This window comes from Lampetra fluviatilis, chromosome 35, assembly GCF_964198595.1.
Source record: "Lampetra fluviatilis chromosome 35, kcLamFluv1.1, whole genome shotgun sequence".
Classification (NCBI taxonomy): domain Eukaryota; kingdom Metazoa; phylum Chordata; class Hyperoartia; order Petromyzontiformes; family Petromyzontidae; genus Lampetra; species Lampetra fluviatilis.
Window position 1 is genome coordinate 10,585,090 of NC_136309.1, and position 19,452 is coordinate 10,604,541.

At 46.0% G+C, this 19,452-nt stretch overlaps 1 protein-coding gene across 1 annotated transcript in view; it reads right to left on the bottom strand.

Annotated features, from left to right (window-relative positions):
- Positions 1-2,085: 2,085 nt before the first annotated feature.
- LOC144944611 (BAI1-associated protein 3-like) overlaps positions 2,086-19,452 on the bottom strand; it is a 48,638-nt gene continuing 31,271 nt past the window's right edge. Inside the window, exons 20-31 of the mRNA XM_078872926.1 lie at positions 19,086-19,229; positions 17,571-17,675; positions 15,815-16,060; positions 15,466-15,528; positions 14,737-14,816; positions 13,857-13,965; positions 12,539-12,610; positions 11,364-11,447; positions 10,399-10,525; positions 8,793-8,952; positions 6,589-6,791; positions 2,086-4,632 (exon numbers count right to left, since the gene is read on the bottom strand). Coding sequence (XP_078729052.1) covers positions 4,517-4,632; positions 6,589-6,791; positions 8,793-8,952; positions 10,399-10,525; positions 11,364-11,447; positions 12,539-12,610; positions 13,857-13,965; positions 14,737-14,816; positions 15,466-15,528; positions 15,815-16,060; positions 17,571-17,675; positions 19,086-19,229 — 1,509 coding nt within the window. The 3' untranslated portion in view covers positions 2,086-4,516. The remainder of the gene's footprint in view (positions 4,633-6,588; positions 6,792-8,792; positions 8,953-10,398; positions 10,526-11,363; positions 11,448-12,538; positions 12,611-13,856; positions 13,966-14,736; positions 14,817-15,465; positions 15,529-15,814; positions 16,061-17,570; positions 17,676-19,085; positions 19,230-19,452) is intronic.

Genomic DNA, 19,452 nt, shown 5'->3' on the forward strand with positions numbered 1-19,452 from the left:
AGCTTTTCAACGCCTCCTTTTTATTACGTGTTTTCTCCTACATCAGAGTGCAGCGACACATTAAATACGCACTACAATGACAATGTGAAAACGACAGCACACCTGATGATGATTGCTTGTGTTGCAATCGAAACGTAGTGAGAATTGTATTGTTTAAATTGTATTATTTTATTATTCCCCTTCTACGTGACTTTACCGAAAGAACCAAGAATAAGGGGTTGACAGGTGTGCTAATCGGAGGCATCGTATCTGAAATTGCGCGATGCGGTAACCACCGTCTTTGTTCAATGACGTGGAGGAATTAGGAACCAGTCACGACAGGACGGCTCGGACAACCGTTAAACCAACGCAAACGGCTACGGAGACAAAGTTATTCGAGTCTCGTTGCGCACCCATTGCATGCGAGAGGTGCTTTTGAGAGAGCGTCGACTTTGGGCCAAAGTTGGCATCTAGTCAGAACCGTTGGACCTACTCTGACCCATGGTTCCACGTTTCGGGGCGGTACGGAACCTCGTAGGGCTCGGCCACGCACGATTGCAATGACACCGAGCAAAGCGAAGGACCATGGCTTCGGACGCAGTCAGCGTTCGCATTGATCGCCGCAAGTCCCATCGTCTCGCGCCGCACACTCCTTCTGCCACACTCCTCTCGACGAGCAGACAAGCTCAGCCTTGACTGTTTTCTAAGCAGAGAAGACTTTATTCCCCTTAATATGATCTCGAAGCTTTCCTAAAAGGGCATAGAAATGAAGGCTTTGACACCTGCAGCCCGTATTGCTGCGGGCGGCTCCACCTGTTAGAACCAGAGCCAAGAAGCCGGTTGCGAGCTGTCACGCAGCACTGCTCTGCGTGAGTTCCACTAACGGCCTCGTGTGCACTCACCACCTCCTCTCTCCCTGTCACTCACCACCTCCTCACATTCCGTGTCCTTCATCTCAACCAATCGGGTCAACTTTACATTCCTCACCCACCAAATAAATCTGTTTCTCAGGAGAAGTTCACGCGGACCACCAAAAAATGGACTGCTTTACCACAAAATTTGAATCTGAAATGACAGCGCCCACAAACTGACGCTATTACATAGAGAATACGATTTGTACGAACGCAGCTTAAGATTTAAAAACCCCAAGATACCCTGAATAACCTTTAACAGATTTCTGGGGCCAGCGCGTGCACGGCACAAAAGTTGAAGGGGTGGCCAACACCATGCCTGACCACCTTTGTCTCCCCAGTGCTGATGTTTACAGCCGCACCACATACTCATTCTATCCTAGCCTTTTGACAGGGCATTCTATCAGCAGCAATGGATCAACACAAGCAAATTCTGGAAGCGCTTGCAGCATTCGGTGTTTCTGCAGTCAGGTTTGTTTGAATCAATGCTGTACTGTTAGATGTGTATATGAAAGGGCTGGTTTCGACATTCACTGTATCATCAACAGTCAGACTTACCTGAATCAATGCTGGTGAACTGCCAGATGTTTTAATAGCAAGAAATGGTTTCAACATTCATTGTTTATTCGGCAAAGGGTCAGGCTCACTTGAATCAATGGCTTGTGAATGTCCTGACGACGGGTGGGTGTGTGTGTGTTGTTTTTAATATCGGGGCAATTTCTGGCCACATGTCATATCGGCAGTGCCGGCTTACCCTAGTAGCAAAAGTATCATATGCTACGGGCGCCGAACTTTCAAGGACCCCGCGCTAAATGATTGCAAGCTGTCAATTCCGGTTCAGTGACTCTGCACTTGCTCTATTACTATAGTACTATACTGCCTTCAACTTTCATGAACGACTGGGTGTTTAAGGTTAGCGATGTGTCGTATTATCTGGCTGCATAGCACATGAAAAAATACAATTACTTTACTATGCAAGTAAAAAACTTGTGTTTTCATATTTATGTGTGTTTTTTTTTATATCTTGGGCCCCTTTATAACATATGCTACAGGCCCCACACTAGCTTAATCCGGCACTGCTTATCGGCGCAAACTGCGACTATACAACTCCTCTGTGACTAGACTAGACCCCGAATTGGGGTATACGCAGGAGCGAGAATACTATGAACATTAAATCACACTCGTTATAGACACATTCACCTTATTACATTAATTTATTCAAACCACACAAAAACACCGGACTTCCAAAAACAAACCCGCCCCCAAAAACCTTTCCTTCATTACCTAAGCATCATGCGGCGAATATGCGTTACTACATCAGTGCTGTACTATATAAAGATACTTTATATTAATCTACCATACAATTATACATTTTATCAAAAAATAGTATTCGTAATGTTATGTACATCCTTCACAAATGCTTTACGAAATATAACAAATACTATGTACATAAATCTGAGTTGTTTATACACTTTTTAGCCTTTTAAATGTCTCAAACCTAGCAGGCCGCTTTACGGGTGCAATAATGAACGGTTTTGGTATTGTTGTTGTAGGCGGTGGCTAGCTCGTTGGAACGTGATACGGCATATTGTTCACACCACGATCCATCTCTTGACATTCACAAGTCTCCTCCATTCACAAATGAAGTCATCACACAGCCATGAGCTGGCGCAGTGGGCCGAACCGTGATATTGCGAGCTTCAAGGTGGCAGCCCAATTTACACGCTGCGTAACACTGCGTTTTTAGACTGATAGATTTGATTTATTTCAGCAGGAATGGCACAATACGCTGTTAGGCTCTATTACATGGGCGTCCTGTGACAGTACAGGCGTTGTAGAGCTTATTGACACGTTTTTAAGAGAGCTTGTTTTTTGTTTGTTATATATCAATACGTGTTGCCTCTCCCGTTTTTGTCTGTAAATGTGTGCCAGTCATCTCAGTCAACCCGTGGCACCCGGGTCTGTCCCCATGATCTCCTGCCAGCAGGAGTTCTGACACTTCACGTCGCCTTAAAGTGCACGTAGCCTGGCACAAGCGCCGTGGTGACGTCACCGCCACTTAGTGGCCAATGGCGATTGTCGTATGTTGAAATTCTTTCGGACCGTACATAGCCAACCATGATACCATCGGAGGAGCGATTATTATTATTTACTACGACGACGATGTTTGTCCACCCAAGAAGGCCTCAGTGAGGCACATCGAGACTTTTTTTTCAGGGTCCCTTCCAAGTTTTCACAGCAGTGGGACGATAGTGCGATGCATAATCCCAATTAAGTTACTTTGAAGGTAATTGTTTTGGACTGCCAAATATCAATTACGTAAGTGTCAGTTGTCAGTTATGTAATTCACCACAAGTAAGTGTGGTTAATGCAGACTTGATTCCTTGCAAAAGGTTTCTATTTGGTGTTTGAACATCTTGGCATCTGTTTTATTGCCAAAAAGGTTAAAATCTATTCTTATGTTTTCATATGGAATACGTTGTTTTATAATCTTTATATGGGACGAGGTTTAGCAGTCATAAGCCACAAGCGGCAGCAGTCTTGGTCGATCCACTGCTGGATGAAGGCCTGCCCAAGCTACCACCTCTCTCAATTTGCATTTGAAGAGTTAAGATTGAGTAACGGTGCGGAGGTGAATCATGGTACGGACTGTGGAAAAATCCCTACAATGTGATCCAAAGCTTTGATTTTTGCACTACGATATATTTAGCTACCACTAAGAAAGCTAATGCAGAGTTGTTTTAATCTTAATTCAGGTGCTATATCGATATCATATTGAAATAATTAGTAATCAATTGTTTGTCTCGTTATCACAATTTAAATTGTGTAATCTCTTGTGTTATTGTCTTACTTGTACAGCTTGTGTTACTTCATTAGCATAAATTGAACATTGGGAAATCATTTTAATTAATCGATAATTATTATTGCGTAGTTGTTTTGATACATGCATCTTTAACGAAAGTAACACAAATAAAAAAAAACTTGTACAGTATTCAATTGCTAACTTACTAGTTCACATTTTCCGGTTTGAATTTTAAGAAACATCTCACTCTCAATTACTTTTTTTGGATGATTTAAAAAATATATTATTTCTTATGGGTCCTGAACCCGTATCGTTACATAAACAATTCGTTTAATCAATCGTTAAAATCAACCTGTAAGATGTTTACATTTGTAGAGTTATCAATTCCTGGTGCATTTTGGTGACAATGCGAGTTCCTGCGATTACATCCTCACCGTGTGAAATGTAACAACAATCTATATCGCGTGCATTTTTTAGGGCATTATATTGTAACCCCAAGTTAACTCGTGGAAATGACATTCATGCTCAATGCGAACACACAAAGTAATCCTGAGACCAGCTTGAACGATGAGTTTGGAGCTTCTGAAACACCTCAATGAGCACGCTCTCGGGTCCGTTCGTGTATTGGAAACGATTTAAGAACAGTGCTGTGAACAAATCTGTTGTGAAGAAAAGGAACTGATGCACTTTAATTCACATCATTATTTGTCTACTCAAGCAGTATTATATATATTTTTTTACGTCAACTCCTGCGCAAATAGTTACAATAACAATTGTACACATAACACCTCATCCAACGTTGTAACATTCTCAAGTTGCCTCTCTACAAGTCCTCTGTTGAGAAGAGTATTCTCTTCTCTGCCTTCCGGAGCTTTTTCAGAAACTGTTTACCTTCTTTCTCAGAGCATCTTCTTTGCAGGAACTTCACGGCGTCACTCTCTGTAATGGTATACACACGTACACACAGTACCGTAAGCACCTAAACAGCAGCCATATCACATGGCTACCGTGGTGGCGAGATGTTAACTACCTCGCCCGGCATGCAGGAGGTCGTGGATTTGATCCCAACCCTGACGCCTGTATATATGGAGTTTGCGTGCTCTCTCCCCGTAGTCGCGTGGATTTTTCTCCGGGTCCTCTGGTTTTCCCCTCCACATTTAGAAACGTGCGTTTAGAGTATTTGGCTGCTATAAATTTAGACATGTTGATAAGCTACTTCGTTGGGCTATCATTTGTGGCTAGGTCGCTTTTGAAAGGTTTCTGTTCCCATAGCCTTCAGGGTGGAGTGCAGATTTTGACACGTGGCGAGGGTTAATGGCGGTAATCTCAGCCGCTACGAGCCATAATCAAGCATCGCTATCCGCTGTGTTTTCAGGCTGTAACGCCATGATGTCCGCCCCCACATTCTGGAAATGTCTTCAGAATTCCCAGCAGTACTGTGCATTCAATTGCTGGAGATGCTTTCAGCATGTGGAGCAAGAAAATGTCTATTTCTGAATGCAACAAATGAATATAAAGTAAAATATTGACATTCTGAATTTGAATTATCTGTGCATTCTCATGACAATATAGGAAATTCCTGAGGTAAAAAAATGTCCTTTTAAAAAAATACCCTGCATTGCTCACTGGGCTATGCACCTAACTGGTTCATCCGCTTCTGTGCTCACGATGACGAAAACACGACGATCCGTTCTCATACCGTGTCAACCCATATGGTTTACCCCGTATTCTTCTACAGGGAAATTGAGTTTTCAAGTCCATACGGCGTACAGCCGTTTCAATATGGGCACATTTATTTTTGGTGTATTTGTTTGTGTTTCTCCCTTGTGATGGGACTTTGTAGGATCAACGTTGAGATTTCTAAGGGCACGGGTGACCAATAAGGTCTGAATTGGTATGTAACGTATAACCTTTTGCTCCACATGCTGGGAGTTTCTTCAAGAACAGTTTAGTTAATTCCTAAACATCTCGGCCCATATTATATATCCTGGCTCAGCTCAGGCTGGCTTCTGACTTAAAGCCATGCTTAACTAAAGCTGACCGTGAGCACCTCCGATTAGCACGGTTGGCTACGTACAGTGCGAAAGAAATTCAACATACATACATGGTCCCAGCCTTCCTCAGGATGTCCATGAGCCGAGCCTTAGCCAAACCATGGCTGAGCCACACATGCGACTCAAGCCCTCGCTGAGCTGTGTTAGAGGCCAAGTCCAAGCCTAGCAATGACTAAGAATATGGCCACTAAAAGTTCAGTACAGAGGGAGATTACAGAGGGAGAGTTGGCAGTGATTCAGTTTAATAAGAAGCCCACTGCATGCGCAGCGAAATGTTGGACATCATGCCGAGCAACATTCGGTACGACCCAGACACACAAGCGCAGAGCTACACAGCACACCTGCAAAACCCTACGCAGTATCATAATCATGCTGTACCCACGATCACATCATCTGTAGAGAGGTGGGCATTGGTGCCTTAAACACATCTCACTGTACTTTTACGCCAAAGATATCAAGAAAATCTTGCTTCTTGGGCTCTGCTTATTTATATAGTTTTTATATATATTTTCTCTCATTGAAATGTCAGGGACTTCAAGATAGTATTGTCCTCCAATCAGGCGGCGACGATAACGCTTTCAAAGATGCACACATACTTTTCCATTTCCATTTTCTGCTTATAAGGCACGCTGTCTGCTTACTGTTCACATTTTTAACGGTGAAATGTATCTCATTGGTTCATTCAACTCAGTAACAAATTGAGTTGGTATTACAAACAACTATTTGATCTCAAGTTGTTTTTGGCAGGTCTCGTGCAGCATTTCCCTTTATTTATTCCTACTACTTATTCTAAATTGGTCTCCAAATTGGCACGGTGCAGTGGCGCTGGATTGGCTCTTGCCTTGCGTCTTTGGGCGCAGGAGGGGCAGCAGGAGTTGGCTGCGTGCGGAATGCAGACTCTCGGGAGCTGGCACCTCCAGGCCGGCGACGCTGCGCAAGCCAAGGACAGCCTCGCCTAGCAGGCCCTTGTGAAGGCCGCACTGGGCCTTCAGACGCAGCACCAGGCAGGCCCCGGGTGCTCGCGCTTGCTCCATCGTCACGTTTCTGCACAGGCAAAGCGATCGCCCCCGTGTTAGTTCCGGGCCACTGTATTCTCCAGATTATATGACGCTCCGGAGGGTAATACGCACCGCAAAACCCACGCCTCCGTGTCAAATTTCTACAAATCTGGTCACGTGCACACACCTACTTGCTTCAAAATACAGAGGGGGAAAAAGTGCATCTTATAAACCGGATAGTATGGAAACTGGGACAAATGAAGACTCTATTATGTTTAGGATTAACACAGCACCTCTTGTAACTTGTGTAACATGAGGGAGAAATGGATTAGGGATTAAGCTGGAAGGTCAAAGAGGTGAGGTGAATTAAGGAGAGAGCAATTAGGGTAGCGAATGATCTTTGGCAGAGGAGAGAAGGAAGGGTTAAGTCTGGAGTTTACAAATAAGTTTGAGGCCTTTGAAAACAGGTGCATGCCGAGTAAGCTATGAAAGTCACGGCAGGACGGAGTAAGTAACTTGGGGAAGTTTGTAAAAAATGTAGCAATAAAGTGTTGTAGATGGAATCAGGAAGTTGAGGTTGTCTTCAGAGAAGAATTTGGTCTGAATATTAGAATATGGAATGTAAATTAAAATGTTCTACGAATAGGAATTATTCATTATGCATGTATGTAAGTTGAACTTCTTTTGCACCATACGTAGCCAATCATGCTCATCCATGGAACTGTGTGGAGTGTTTGTAAAAAGTAGTGTTGGTGTGAGTGGACTCTGCTCCGTCACCGTATTGTCTGAATACCACCACCAGAGCGATGGAGATGGCAAACATCACGAACTAAAGAATGGAAGGAAGGAGGAAAATAGGGGAGTCCCTTTGCCCAGCAATGGGAAGCTACAGCCCAACAACAACATCAGCAGCAGCAGCAGCATCATCATCATCAAAATGACGAAATGGACGTAGCTTGTAAGTTTGGCAAAGCACACGCAGGAAGCAACTTCAATAGTTACCGCTCGAGGATGAAAGGAGAATACGTTAGGAGGAGTTGTGCAAGCACAAATTATAATCTACACTGTTACGTGTGGCATGTTGAAACGGTGCTGTTTGAACAAGCTCACTCTAGTCCTGGGCAGGGGAGAGGAGAGATTTGCTAGCTCTGAAAAGCAAATGCCTTTCGGAAGTTGACTGTGCTTGTTCAACGGATGGACTCGCCCCCATCACAGGAATGTGGAATTACCACCACTGGCCGAGGACTGTAAATGTATGTGCGTTGAACTTCTTTAGCACCGTACATAGCCAACCGTGTGGGGGAAGGACAACAAACTAAACACAAAAAGCAGTTTGAAAGAAATTAGTCTTAAATCTAGATTTGAAAGTGCATAGCTGCAGTGGTTCCCTAATATCGGAAGGAAGAGCATTTCAGACGGCCGCAGAAGCGCATCTGAAAGCGCCGCGCGATGCGGTGACCGTCTTTGTTCGATGGCCAGCCAAAAGCCGCTGCTGCTGTGAGGATGACCGAAGTTTGGCTGATGATTTTATCCTCCTTGACGAGATCAGCAAGGTTTTGTGGTTCATCTGTGGCATCACTTGTGTGTAATGAGTGCAAAGCTCAGTTTAGCAACAACCAAAAAAATATCCTTTTGACTTTGGGGCCGTCCATAAATGACGTCACGCGATTTTGGACGATTTTTGACCCCACCCTCCTCGTCACACGGCGTCACAAAAAGTCAGACCCTCTGCTCCCTCACCAAAAAAAAATTAAACATGCTTCAAATCGCTTTAAACTATTATCATTGTAGTGCGTATTTAATGTGGCGCTGCACTCTGATGTTGTAAGAGAAAACATTTATTAAAAAGTCTATTTCATTAAATAGAACGTGTTGTCTATATTTATTTAAAGTTGCGCATTTTGATGTGACGTCACATTGCTCAACCCCCCCCCCCTCGTGACACATCGTCACAAATGTCTGACCACCCCCCCCGCCCTAGGTGCGTGATATCATTTATGGACGGCCCCTTAATAATAAAAACAACAGCCAAGGTGTGGGCACTCACAGTTTGAAGCTCTCTTCGAACTGGATCGGAGAAGTGTGCATCTTGCGCTGGGTCCTGCGTGGGTGCGCGTGCGGGAAGATGTGCCGGGGACACAGCAGCACCTTCACGTAGTGCTTCACGCTGCTCTTGCCAGGCCAGCAGAGCAGCGAGGGCAACCCGCCTGTGAAGCAGAACCGGAGTCATCGGAATCTTTATTCATAACTGGAGGAATCCGATGAGCCGTGAAGCTCTATTTTTCGAGAGATGTCCAGTAGGGGCCGGTCAGACACAACAAACAACGCAAAGATAGGTGTGCAAAGTATAGGAAAGGTAAGAAAATCACAAAAACAAACAACGTTTTTTTTCTCTATATTTTACCAGGTAAAGCCCACTAAGCAACCCACCAATGCAATCACTGCAAGTTACATTCAACAACATTCTCTCCACTATGACCAGGAATTAATACTGGTAGGAACCTCCTGGTTACACCAGCCCACAGGGGATTATTGTGTCCGTCGTGCAGGGAGGGGCTAGGTGGGGAGAGAGGGGCTGGGTTGTGAGGAGAGGGTGGGGAGGGGCTGGGTGGGGAGGGGCTGGGTGGGGAGGGGCTGGGTGGGGAGAGTGGGGAGGGGCTGGGTGGGGGGTGGGAGGGGTGGGGCTGGGTGGGGAGGGGCTGGTCACCCCGTGGGGCCCTTTTAAAACTCAACGTTGAACCTACTCACGCCGGCTTGTGCCCGCACTCACAGTCGGGCATATTTTCAGAATACACCACGTCGCCGTTGACCCTGGCCATTGACCGAGCAACCCAACATTCCTACCAGCTCCCTCCGCAGGAATCAATTTCTTACTGAATGTTTTTTGGATTGCCGGCATAAGCCACTACCACTACTAGAGTACCATAACAATCCTATATTAATGTATCCTATATCCTATACTGTAATCCTATGAACATTTTTCTAGGAATATCGAGAATACAATGAGGACAAAATAAGGTGAGATGGATGCGGTGTGCTAAAATAAAATAATTCCAAGAACAGTGTTCCTGAGTGTTCCGGCTGGAGTGAAGCACTGATGACAACTTTTTTTAAATATCACGGTCGCTGCTCGAAGGACCAAACAGCAAGCGGCCAGGCACAAATGGCACGATTGAATGTATTATCGAGTTTCGACGTTTCTTTAATTGAATTGACAATTGTACGTATTTCAACATCGCAGGCACGTTCGGCACCTCAGCAGGGATACACCACGCACGGCCGCTTTGGCAGGTTCCCGCTCTTTCAACTGCCTCGAAGGTTCATGCTTTTTCCAGCTCATCAGCATTCTCTAAAGGCTTAATTTCTCAAGAAATATTTTAGGGAGCCCCTCACCCAACCGCAAACACCTCAGTCCTCGCTTCTCAGGAGGGAAATATTTTCTGGAGCTGAGGTCCTGGACAGCCCCAAATAAAATTGAAGCCCCCAGTATTTTTATCCCCCTTTGACAAATATTGTTTTCCCCTGCTAAATTATGTCTCATTGAAACCGCCATTGGATGAGGGCTTTCCAAAGCCACCGCCAGACACTTCAGGATAATCTTCGTCATTAAAATGCGAATTGGTCACTCGGGGGATTTGAAAGGCGTTAGTTACCGTTGGCCCACGACGGGGCGTTGGCCAACGCGTCCGTCAGGTCCACGGTGAGCGTCTGACTCTTGTCGTCGTAGGAGCAGCCGGTCTTCAACTTTCCGTGCCCGTTCCCGGCACTGTCCGCTGCCTGCTGTTGAAAAATCGAGAAACACGCAAATTGAAGTGCTCGACAAGAGCCATGATGTGGTATGACTCCGGTTCAACACCCTTCGGGAGTTATTTTACACAAATGCTTCGAGAGTTTACCAAGTTTGGCAGCAGGGTTTTTGTTCCTTGCATCATCCAATTGCAAATATTTTATCAGAATCTTTTCAACATACCCTTGTCTAAAAGTGAGTGCGCGCTGGCTTAATTGGCGTAAAGGATAGTCATTGACTCACTGCGAGTTGCTCGTCTGCGCTACCCTGTGTCCATATCGCCACAAACAGCCCGTCCGTCCACACTGCTCAACGCTGGGAGCTCACGCGGTCACTCCGGACCTGCCAGCTGGACCAGTCTGCTGGAGTGCTGTGGCGTGGAGGATTACTAGCCTACTGCAGGATTACTCGTGGCCTCAATGTCTTACTAGAGGCCTCAATGTCGTAACGAACGCCTGAATGTCCGCACCTCTGATTAGCACAGTTGGTTACGTACTGTGCGAAAGAAGTTCAATATACATACATATATAGGTGCCACTAGCTGCCGCTTTTTTAATGATTTCTGCTCACAATGTTGCACATGAGTATGGAGAGGTGAAGGCAGCGGTTGACGTCAGGAATAAATGCGTACATTGACATACATTCATGATTCGAACCACTTATTTGCCTAGTCACAGTTATTTGCTGACATCCATAATTTCTGAAGCAAATTGTAACAATCAAGATATTATCCGGCAAATGTAGACACTGCTGAGTAAACTGTTCCCTTTGGGTGGAAGCCTGAGATTGTGCGTGTTTTTGTGCTGCTGTGATTTGCCGCGGGTTACTAACCTGCTCCTCGGCCCTCTCCTGGTAATATCTTTCAATCAGCTCCAGGGTGTTGGACTTCCTCAAATAGAGCTGGTTCTCAAGAGACTGAACCGGAAGGGCGTGAGAAAAAATAATGATCATACAGGATTGTTCTGTGTCACATGGGGCAAACGTTAACCTGCTTAGAACGTCACTGCTCTTCGTCCCGCCATTGGGATGATTGCAGGCTTGTTGTACAGTGCAAATGTGATTCACTGCCCGCAGTGATTCCTCGCTTAATGTACTCTAGTTCTTTCTAGATTTGAAGTTTTCCTGACTGCAAGGATCCATACTCTTTGGTTCTTTTAGTAAAGTCACGTAGGGAATTTTTTTTTTCTTACTCTAGTTCTGTATCACCAAAACGATTGAAAACGACTGCTACTGTGTTGTTACTCATAGTATTTATGACAGCAGGTAAACTCCGGTGGATCCACGGTTATACATGGAGGGGGCAGTGACACGACTATTTAGCGTCGCTCTATCTGCTTGCCACAGTTAGCGCAGAATGGACCAATATGCTGACAAATCAGCCAGCACCAGGAACTTGTTAATTTGAAAATACAAAACTAAAAACGTTGAAGTATTTTGTAAAAAAAAACCCTCTAAATTTGCACTTGATTTAATTTGACTGAACATTATTTTGAGTTCATTCAAACAAATCGAATCAATGAGATTGCATTTTGTTTTAAGAAAACTCAAATGAAACAGCTTTAAATAATCCGTTTTTAATTGTTTTAGAAATGCAGTTTGCAAAAGAATTTTGCAAATTTGTTGGAAGGATATATATTTTTTATTCGTTTATTTTTACCAATTAAACCAAGTTGAGCTAAATCCATGCTCGCTAACATGACGAGATTGAGTAGTAGCACAGTGGTTAGTGCACGACGCTCTCAACTCGGCAACCCGAGTTAAATTCCGGCTCACGGCTAACATCAGTGGCGAGCAACAGCTGAACCGGTCTGGCGCCCCCTCCACCTTTCACCAACCCGCACTGACCAGCGTGGTGAAATACGGTCAAACAACCCACGAGACGGACCAGATGTGGAGGGAGGTCTCGATCCAGCAATAGATTAACAAAGGACCGTGATTCTTTTCACTGATGGCACACGACGGTTTGTTATGATTACTTTTTACGAACGCACGCACGCGCGTCTCACCTTGTACTCTGCATTTTTCAAGGAGTTTAGTGAAAGGCCCTGAGAGTCAGAATAAAACACATCCAACAGAACCTGTGGGCACACACACAATGAGAGAGATTACGTTCACTTCTACGGCACGTGTTGTACACACACACACACACGTGTGCTGACCTGTGCGGTCATTTACAAAATATGTAACCCCTGAAACATTAATTCCGATCAATTTCAACAACATCCACGGTGCAGATGAGAGGAATACAAATTCCAACTTTGTCGTTGGATGCGATGAACCCCGGGTGTTTGAAATTCACAACATCTTCTCACGAGGGGGGGGGGGAGGGTTTCTACTCCCGGCTCCCCTGCCGAGCCAAGCTGCACGTCCACTTGCACCGCGACAACACGGCAAGGCTTACCTCGGCACGTCACTTCCAGCCTACAGTTTGAGGTGTAATTACGATGCCTCGTCAGGACCACCCCCCAAGCGCCTGTGCAAGACCGCGATGTCATTTGCGATCTGTGCTGCCAGGCTAAGTCAACTTATGTGCCCGCTCATAATTGAATGACCTGGTTAAATTTCTATCACTGCCAACATTGTTTTGCACAAACTGTTTTTTTTTTGTGGTTGCCATTGTTTGGCTTTGGTCTGTACCTTTCCCACGCCATCCTCACCTTGTGCCTTCACCCCATCTGCACCCATCATGTTCTCATTTCATCAAAACGACACGACTTAGCCTGCAGGGTTTTACTATTGTTTTAGTTATTTTGACCTCACTGTTGATGTTACGTCCATATTTTTGTAATGTTCGTTACATAAGCACACCGGCGTTTCCACAGACGCGGTCCTACTAATTACCCCAAAGTACCGAAAATGTATTTCAAACTACCGGCAGAGTTCTACGAAGTGGCTGCCCTCACCGAAAGCCCCACAACCGATCCGCCCCTCCACCACGCTCATTCTTCCCTAGCCCCCCTCCCCACCACGGCCCACCCTACCCCTCTCCCCGCGAGCATGGGGTGAGGTGAGATCGAACCAGGGTGGCAGTTGGGATCAAACCAGGGCGGCAGTTGGGGTCAAAACCAGGGTGGCAGTTGGAAATGAAACAGGGCAGCGATTAGCATTGAACCAGGGCGACAGTTGGGATCGAACCAGGGTGGCAGTTGGAAATGAAACAGGGCAGCCATTGGCATTGAACCAGGGCGGCCGTTGGGATCTGACCGCGGCCCTCTGCAATGAGCCGTGCTACCGCTCGACCACGTCTCTGCGTCTTCACTTTCAACAAGCCCAGCGACGAGCGACTGACAGGCACGTTTGCCGCTCGTGGTGTGTGGCGGTAACCTGCAGCATCTGGTGAAGCCGGCCGTAGTACTCGAGCGGATGCTTCTGGCTGACGTTCACCACCTCCCAGAACTGGCGCAGGGAGCAGGCCCAGAGAGCCTGCAGAAGCCTGTGTGAGCGAATGAGCAGTCATGGTCGTGTACACCCGCTGATAATCCACAGCAGTGAGACTAAGAGAAGCGGAAGCTCATGTATTGATAAATACAACTTCTGATTGCATGCCCTTGTGTGACCTGTCTTGTGTTTGAGCGAACAATCTGGAGTTTTTTTGGGTTTCTCGGCTGGACTGCTGCATAGCTCCCCAATGCGATTTCGGGTTGCACCGCGTGTTGCTCTGCGTGTTGCTCTGCGTGATGTCCGACGTTTCGTTTCTCAAGGAAATTCATTTCCGTTGACTCTCCCTCTGGAGAGAATTTCCAAGTGTTCAGGAATAGCTCCTGAAGGAACTAAAGAGTTCCTGAAGAAACTCCCAGGAAGTGGATAAAAAAAAACGCTGGACATGATGCCTGAGTAACACGCAGTCCAACCTGTACACACGACGGAAAGCCAGCAGAACCGATCGTCGTGGTTTTTTAGTCATCAGCACAAAAGTAGATAATCCGGTTAGATGCCTAACCCAGTGAGTGGTGGAGGGGATTTTTAAAATACATAAATCAATTTTTTTCTCTCACTAGAATGCCCCTCGGGTAGATTATAAAAAAATATAACGTCACAATCTATTTTTAACTTTCATCTACTTTTTTTTGTTTTGTTCCAATCTGCGGTTATAGTCTCTGACTTTTCATCATTTGCATACCCAGTCCCGGATTGAACCTAGTGGAGTGTCGTGCAGAGCTCTTGTGCTGACGACCTTCGCAGTGATCTCATTCCAGTCTCTCACCCATTGCGTGTGTCCTCGTAGAGGTGCTGACACAGTACGGAGATGTTCTCTCTGAGAAAATCCAGCAGCAGAGCAACATCCTGAGAACACAAAAGGCAATCCAATGCACCCACACAACAACAATGAAGAATAATAATGAACAAAAAAACAATATATCTATCTACAACTGCTCAAGCCGAGCTATAAGTGTGCTGATACTTGCATTGTTTTTGTACTGTTCGACTATTGGCATTCTGTGGCCTGACAGTGATGGTGAGACGAGGCCACACAGAAGGCTGTCTCTGGTGTAGACCAATCAGTTTCAAAGACAATGCAAATATTATCACAGCATGTTTGTTTGCATGTTCACCACAATCACGTGTGGTTAATGCAGACTTGATGCCTTGCAATATTTGGTGTTTAAACGTCTTAACACCTCTTTCTGTAAAGTCACGTGACTTTACCGAAGGACCCAAGAATATTAACACCTGTTTTATTGCCAGAAAAGGGTCAAGCCAAGTAAAAATTGTCATCAACTATACATCTTAAAAAAAATTCTGCAGTGAGTTGGGATTGAACTCGTGCAAAAAAGCGATGTAACCACCGATATGGATGCCTTAAAATGTCTGGAGCATATGTAAATTGTCATTATATCACATCTCCTGATTTGTATTGCTTAGAATAGAGAAAGTTGAATGCTGTTCACGTGAACAGACGTCCAAGTCAGGAAGAGAAGGTGCAGCGACTCACATGTGTATTCACGTTCTGTAGCTTGGCGCTGTTTTGCAGATACACTCTGAAGTCCAGTAAAAGCTGAAACACACACACGGTAATGTTAACACAGACAACACGGAAATATGAACATGGGAAACACGCAAACGTAAAGAAGGAACACGTGGAAACGTTAACACGGTGCACACGGAATCGTTAACAAGGAACATATGACAATATTAAGGGAGACAACACTTCAACATGGAAACACGGATGTACAAAGATGACAATACGGGCATTCTCTGTTGCATTCAAGGTAAAATGAATGAGATCCATTACACCTTAAAATGCAAAGATAATTCGTGGCCGAGCAAGGGTCAAAACTCGCCAGGTCGGAGATCCAGTTGAAGAGCTTGTCGAGCAGCGACAGGATGGTTTGGTTGGCCACGTCGAGGCGTGAGGTGAGTGCGTCGCCGTTGGTGCGCGCCGACCCGCTGCCCGAGTAGTAGCGGTCGGAGCCGGCGTCCCGCCACAGGTCGCGCACCACACGCTCCACCTCGCGCCACTCGCGCTGCTGCGGCAGCCGCGACAGCGACTCGCGCACAAACGCCGCGCTGTTCAGCCCCGTGCACACCTAGCGGGGGCAGGGGCGGGGGGGGGTCACGGTCAACGGGCGGCAATATAGAGGGCGGCCGTTTCGCGGTCGTGATGTCGTCGTGGTCAAAGCCGTTACCACCTCGTCGCCAACGCTTTCTACCCTCCGCCTGAACCCGCAGCTACGCGGCGGCCTCCAAGATCCGTCCTCACTCTGAGTCCCCCCCGCCATCCTTTCCTCGGTCGCCGGACTCGTGGAGACCTCTCGATGCCTGTCTCGGCAATCGGCCCCTCACGTCCCACCCAGTGCAGCTGATTCTGCATCATCATCATCATATCAACACATATGATGATGCATTTACCCCCTCTATTTAAGACCGTAATAGGAGGATTTCTCCACAATTCTGAATGTCGCCTGATGAGGCTGGTTGTAATTACCGGCGAAATGTCGTACTCTTCAACACACCGATGTGCTGTACTAGTAACGAATTGGCATATTTTTTACGTGACAAACCTTATTAATTGGCTGTTTTGGGTGATGGCGGTTTTAACAACACATTTATATTCATGCGATGTAACCCAAAAAAAACCTCTATTATGGATCATCATATCTACAACACTTCCCACCTGCCATGTCCTCTTCCAGACTTCTGCATCACTGTGCTGTCTTGCCACAAAATTCCTCGCATCCATCTCGGACACCTGTGCTCAGATTCCAACAACCTCATGTTGAGCTTCTTAGCGTCCAGCTCTCTGATCCATACAAGTCGAAAAGAGCACCCTCCTGCCTACTGCCTCAAATACCCAATTATCCCTCACTTCACGCTCAGACATGTTTAAGCAAAACTAAGCAATCAGCTAGCAGTCACAATGGTTGGGTAAAGAAGAGTTGCTTTGCATCGCTGTTCCCACCGAGGTGTGTGCACCTTTGTGTACCTGCTTATGGGGAGTGGTGGCGCAGTGGTTAGCGCGCTGTGCTACAACCCCGCGGCCCAGATTCAATTACCGCTCACAGTCAACATTGGCGATGAAAATTTCAACTGGACTTGGATTCCCCAAGGTCAAACTCAGCCTTAAATGTGTCCCTGGTGCGTGTGTGATGTGTGTGTGTGCGGCGAGCATCGTCGCAGTGGTTAACGCGCTGCGCTACGAACCCATCAACCCAAGTCCGATTCCCATTCGTGGCCAATATCAGTGACGAATATCCGAACCGGTCCTGGGCCTCCTCTAGATTGACTCAGCCCTGAGTACCTAGTGTGGCATGTAAACAGCACTGGGGAGACAAAGGACGGCCGGACGTAGGTACTGACCACCCACGTCCCACGTGCGCCGTGCCGGCCTTCATAGGTGCTCTCTGAACTAAAGTAAACGTTGCTTTACCAGGTAAATCCCATTGAGCTACCGAGCTCGTTTTCAGAAGTGACCTGGTCACACATGATAGCTCAACGAAGTGGCTTATTGCGCGGAAATGTCTCGAGGGCAAATACCCTTAACGGCACTTGCCCCAACGGTCTGTCAAGGCCATACGGGAGACCTTTGTCTCTGTGTACCTGCTTGGGCAGGGGGATGCTTGTCTCGGCGCTGAAGTAGCAGTAGTCGTTCTCCAGCTTCTGCCGCATTTGCGCCACGTAAAACACGGCCCCGTTGCACAGGTCCTGCGGGACCGCGGGGGGTGGACATGCACACGCTGTGCTAAAGTCGTTGCCTATCGTTCACGGGTACCGGAACGCGCTTCGGATAAACGAGAGCGTTTCCAGGTAAAGGTGCTCGCTCGGCTGTGAGATCGAGTCTCGGTGGAAATGATGAAGAGGAGAAAAAAAAGTCGACACGTTCGTCAATAACACCGCTTCCTCTGAAGGAAAAATATATAATAGGTAAATATATATAATACATTTTAAATATATAATAGGCGACATTTCAGGAACAGGCCCTTCTTCATAACACGTTTTATATTTAAATTCTTTATAATGTAAATTCAATAAAATAGTTTTATGATTTGCATTATTCACGCGCGATCAAGAAGGGCCACTGCCCGAAACGTCGCTATTTTATACTTTTCCTTTTAAGGCGGCAGTGTAATTGACGAGTGCGATGAGCGTTTTGTTATTTGTGCTTGTGCATCGCAACCGATGAAGCAGCGTCACCAAATTATTAAGTGGAAATGAGCTTCGCGCAGCTTAATAAGCAGAGCCTGCTCTGCTCTAGTGGATGGATTCAACTGTTAAATTCAATTCCTCGGTTCTGAATCACTTTAAGAGTTTTAAATAACGGTGCGTCTTGAACGTTGAAGCGATCACTAATCAACAGGTGCTCAAGACATCGGAGTGATAAACATTTACCACATATTTAAACAAAATTATACTGTGAACTTATTTTAAAATGTCGTACATTGTTTATTCTGAATTAAGTGATGCATCAATGTGGGTGTGGGTATAGAGTATACAAAAAGTGAATATATTTAAAAGTCTGAATTACAATATATTTTAAAATACATATATTTATCAGCATGTGGTTAATAGCCTTATCTTTTTTTTAGTTCCAGGAAAACTGCACATATTAAATATGGATAAAACGGAACAAGGACAGATGGGTAAATTGGTGACCTCTTTAACCCATTCTGGCTGTACAGGAACATCCGTGGACACTCAGAATGCCTCCAACCTCGCAGGGCTCCTCCTTGCGTTTGCTTTTATATAGCAACTCATAAGTCCACGTTCAAGGACTGACAGCCAAAGGACAACCGTGCGGTAAACCTGTTAATTGTTTCTTTTCGATACACAAACTATAAGATACAATTTTAATATTTTACTAGGTAAGGCCCACTGAGCTGTATAGCTCTTTTGTCAGAAGCGATCTGGCCACAAATAATAGCACAACGAAGTGGCTTATCACGTGGCTTCCTAGAAACGCATGTTTGTCGGAAGCCACTGGAGCTATGCACCTGTAAATCATCTAGATTACAAACTAATTTCCTAAGAACTGCTTTTTGCGTTTAGTTTGTTGTCCTTTCCCCGCACCTCCGATTGGCTACATACATACATACGCGTGACCCTCCGTTCACAAACCTGCAGCAGCGAGTCGAGCATGCGCAGGCTCTGTGCCGGCTCGGGCCAGGCGAGCTGCAGCCAGAAGGCGAGGGCGTTGGTGAACCACGACGTGGCCAGCCCCGCCGAGAGGCTGTGCTTCACCGAGCACGACTCTGCCTCCAGCTGCGAGGGGCATGGGGAACACACGCGGGACGGATGAGTCGTCAAGCGGGACGGATGAGTCGTTACGTGGGATGGATCAGGGGTCAGCAACCTGATATCTCTAATTCATAAATATTTAATTCGGACATCGATGGGGTTTTCTTGCCATTTACAGATTTTAACACTCCTTCAGAGTACGTCGAGCAGATGCGTCGGGATGGTAGCGAGGACTGCCTCGCGATGT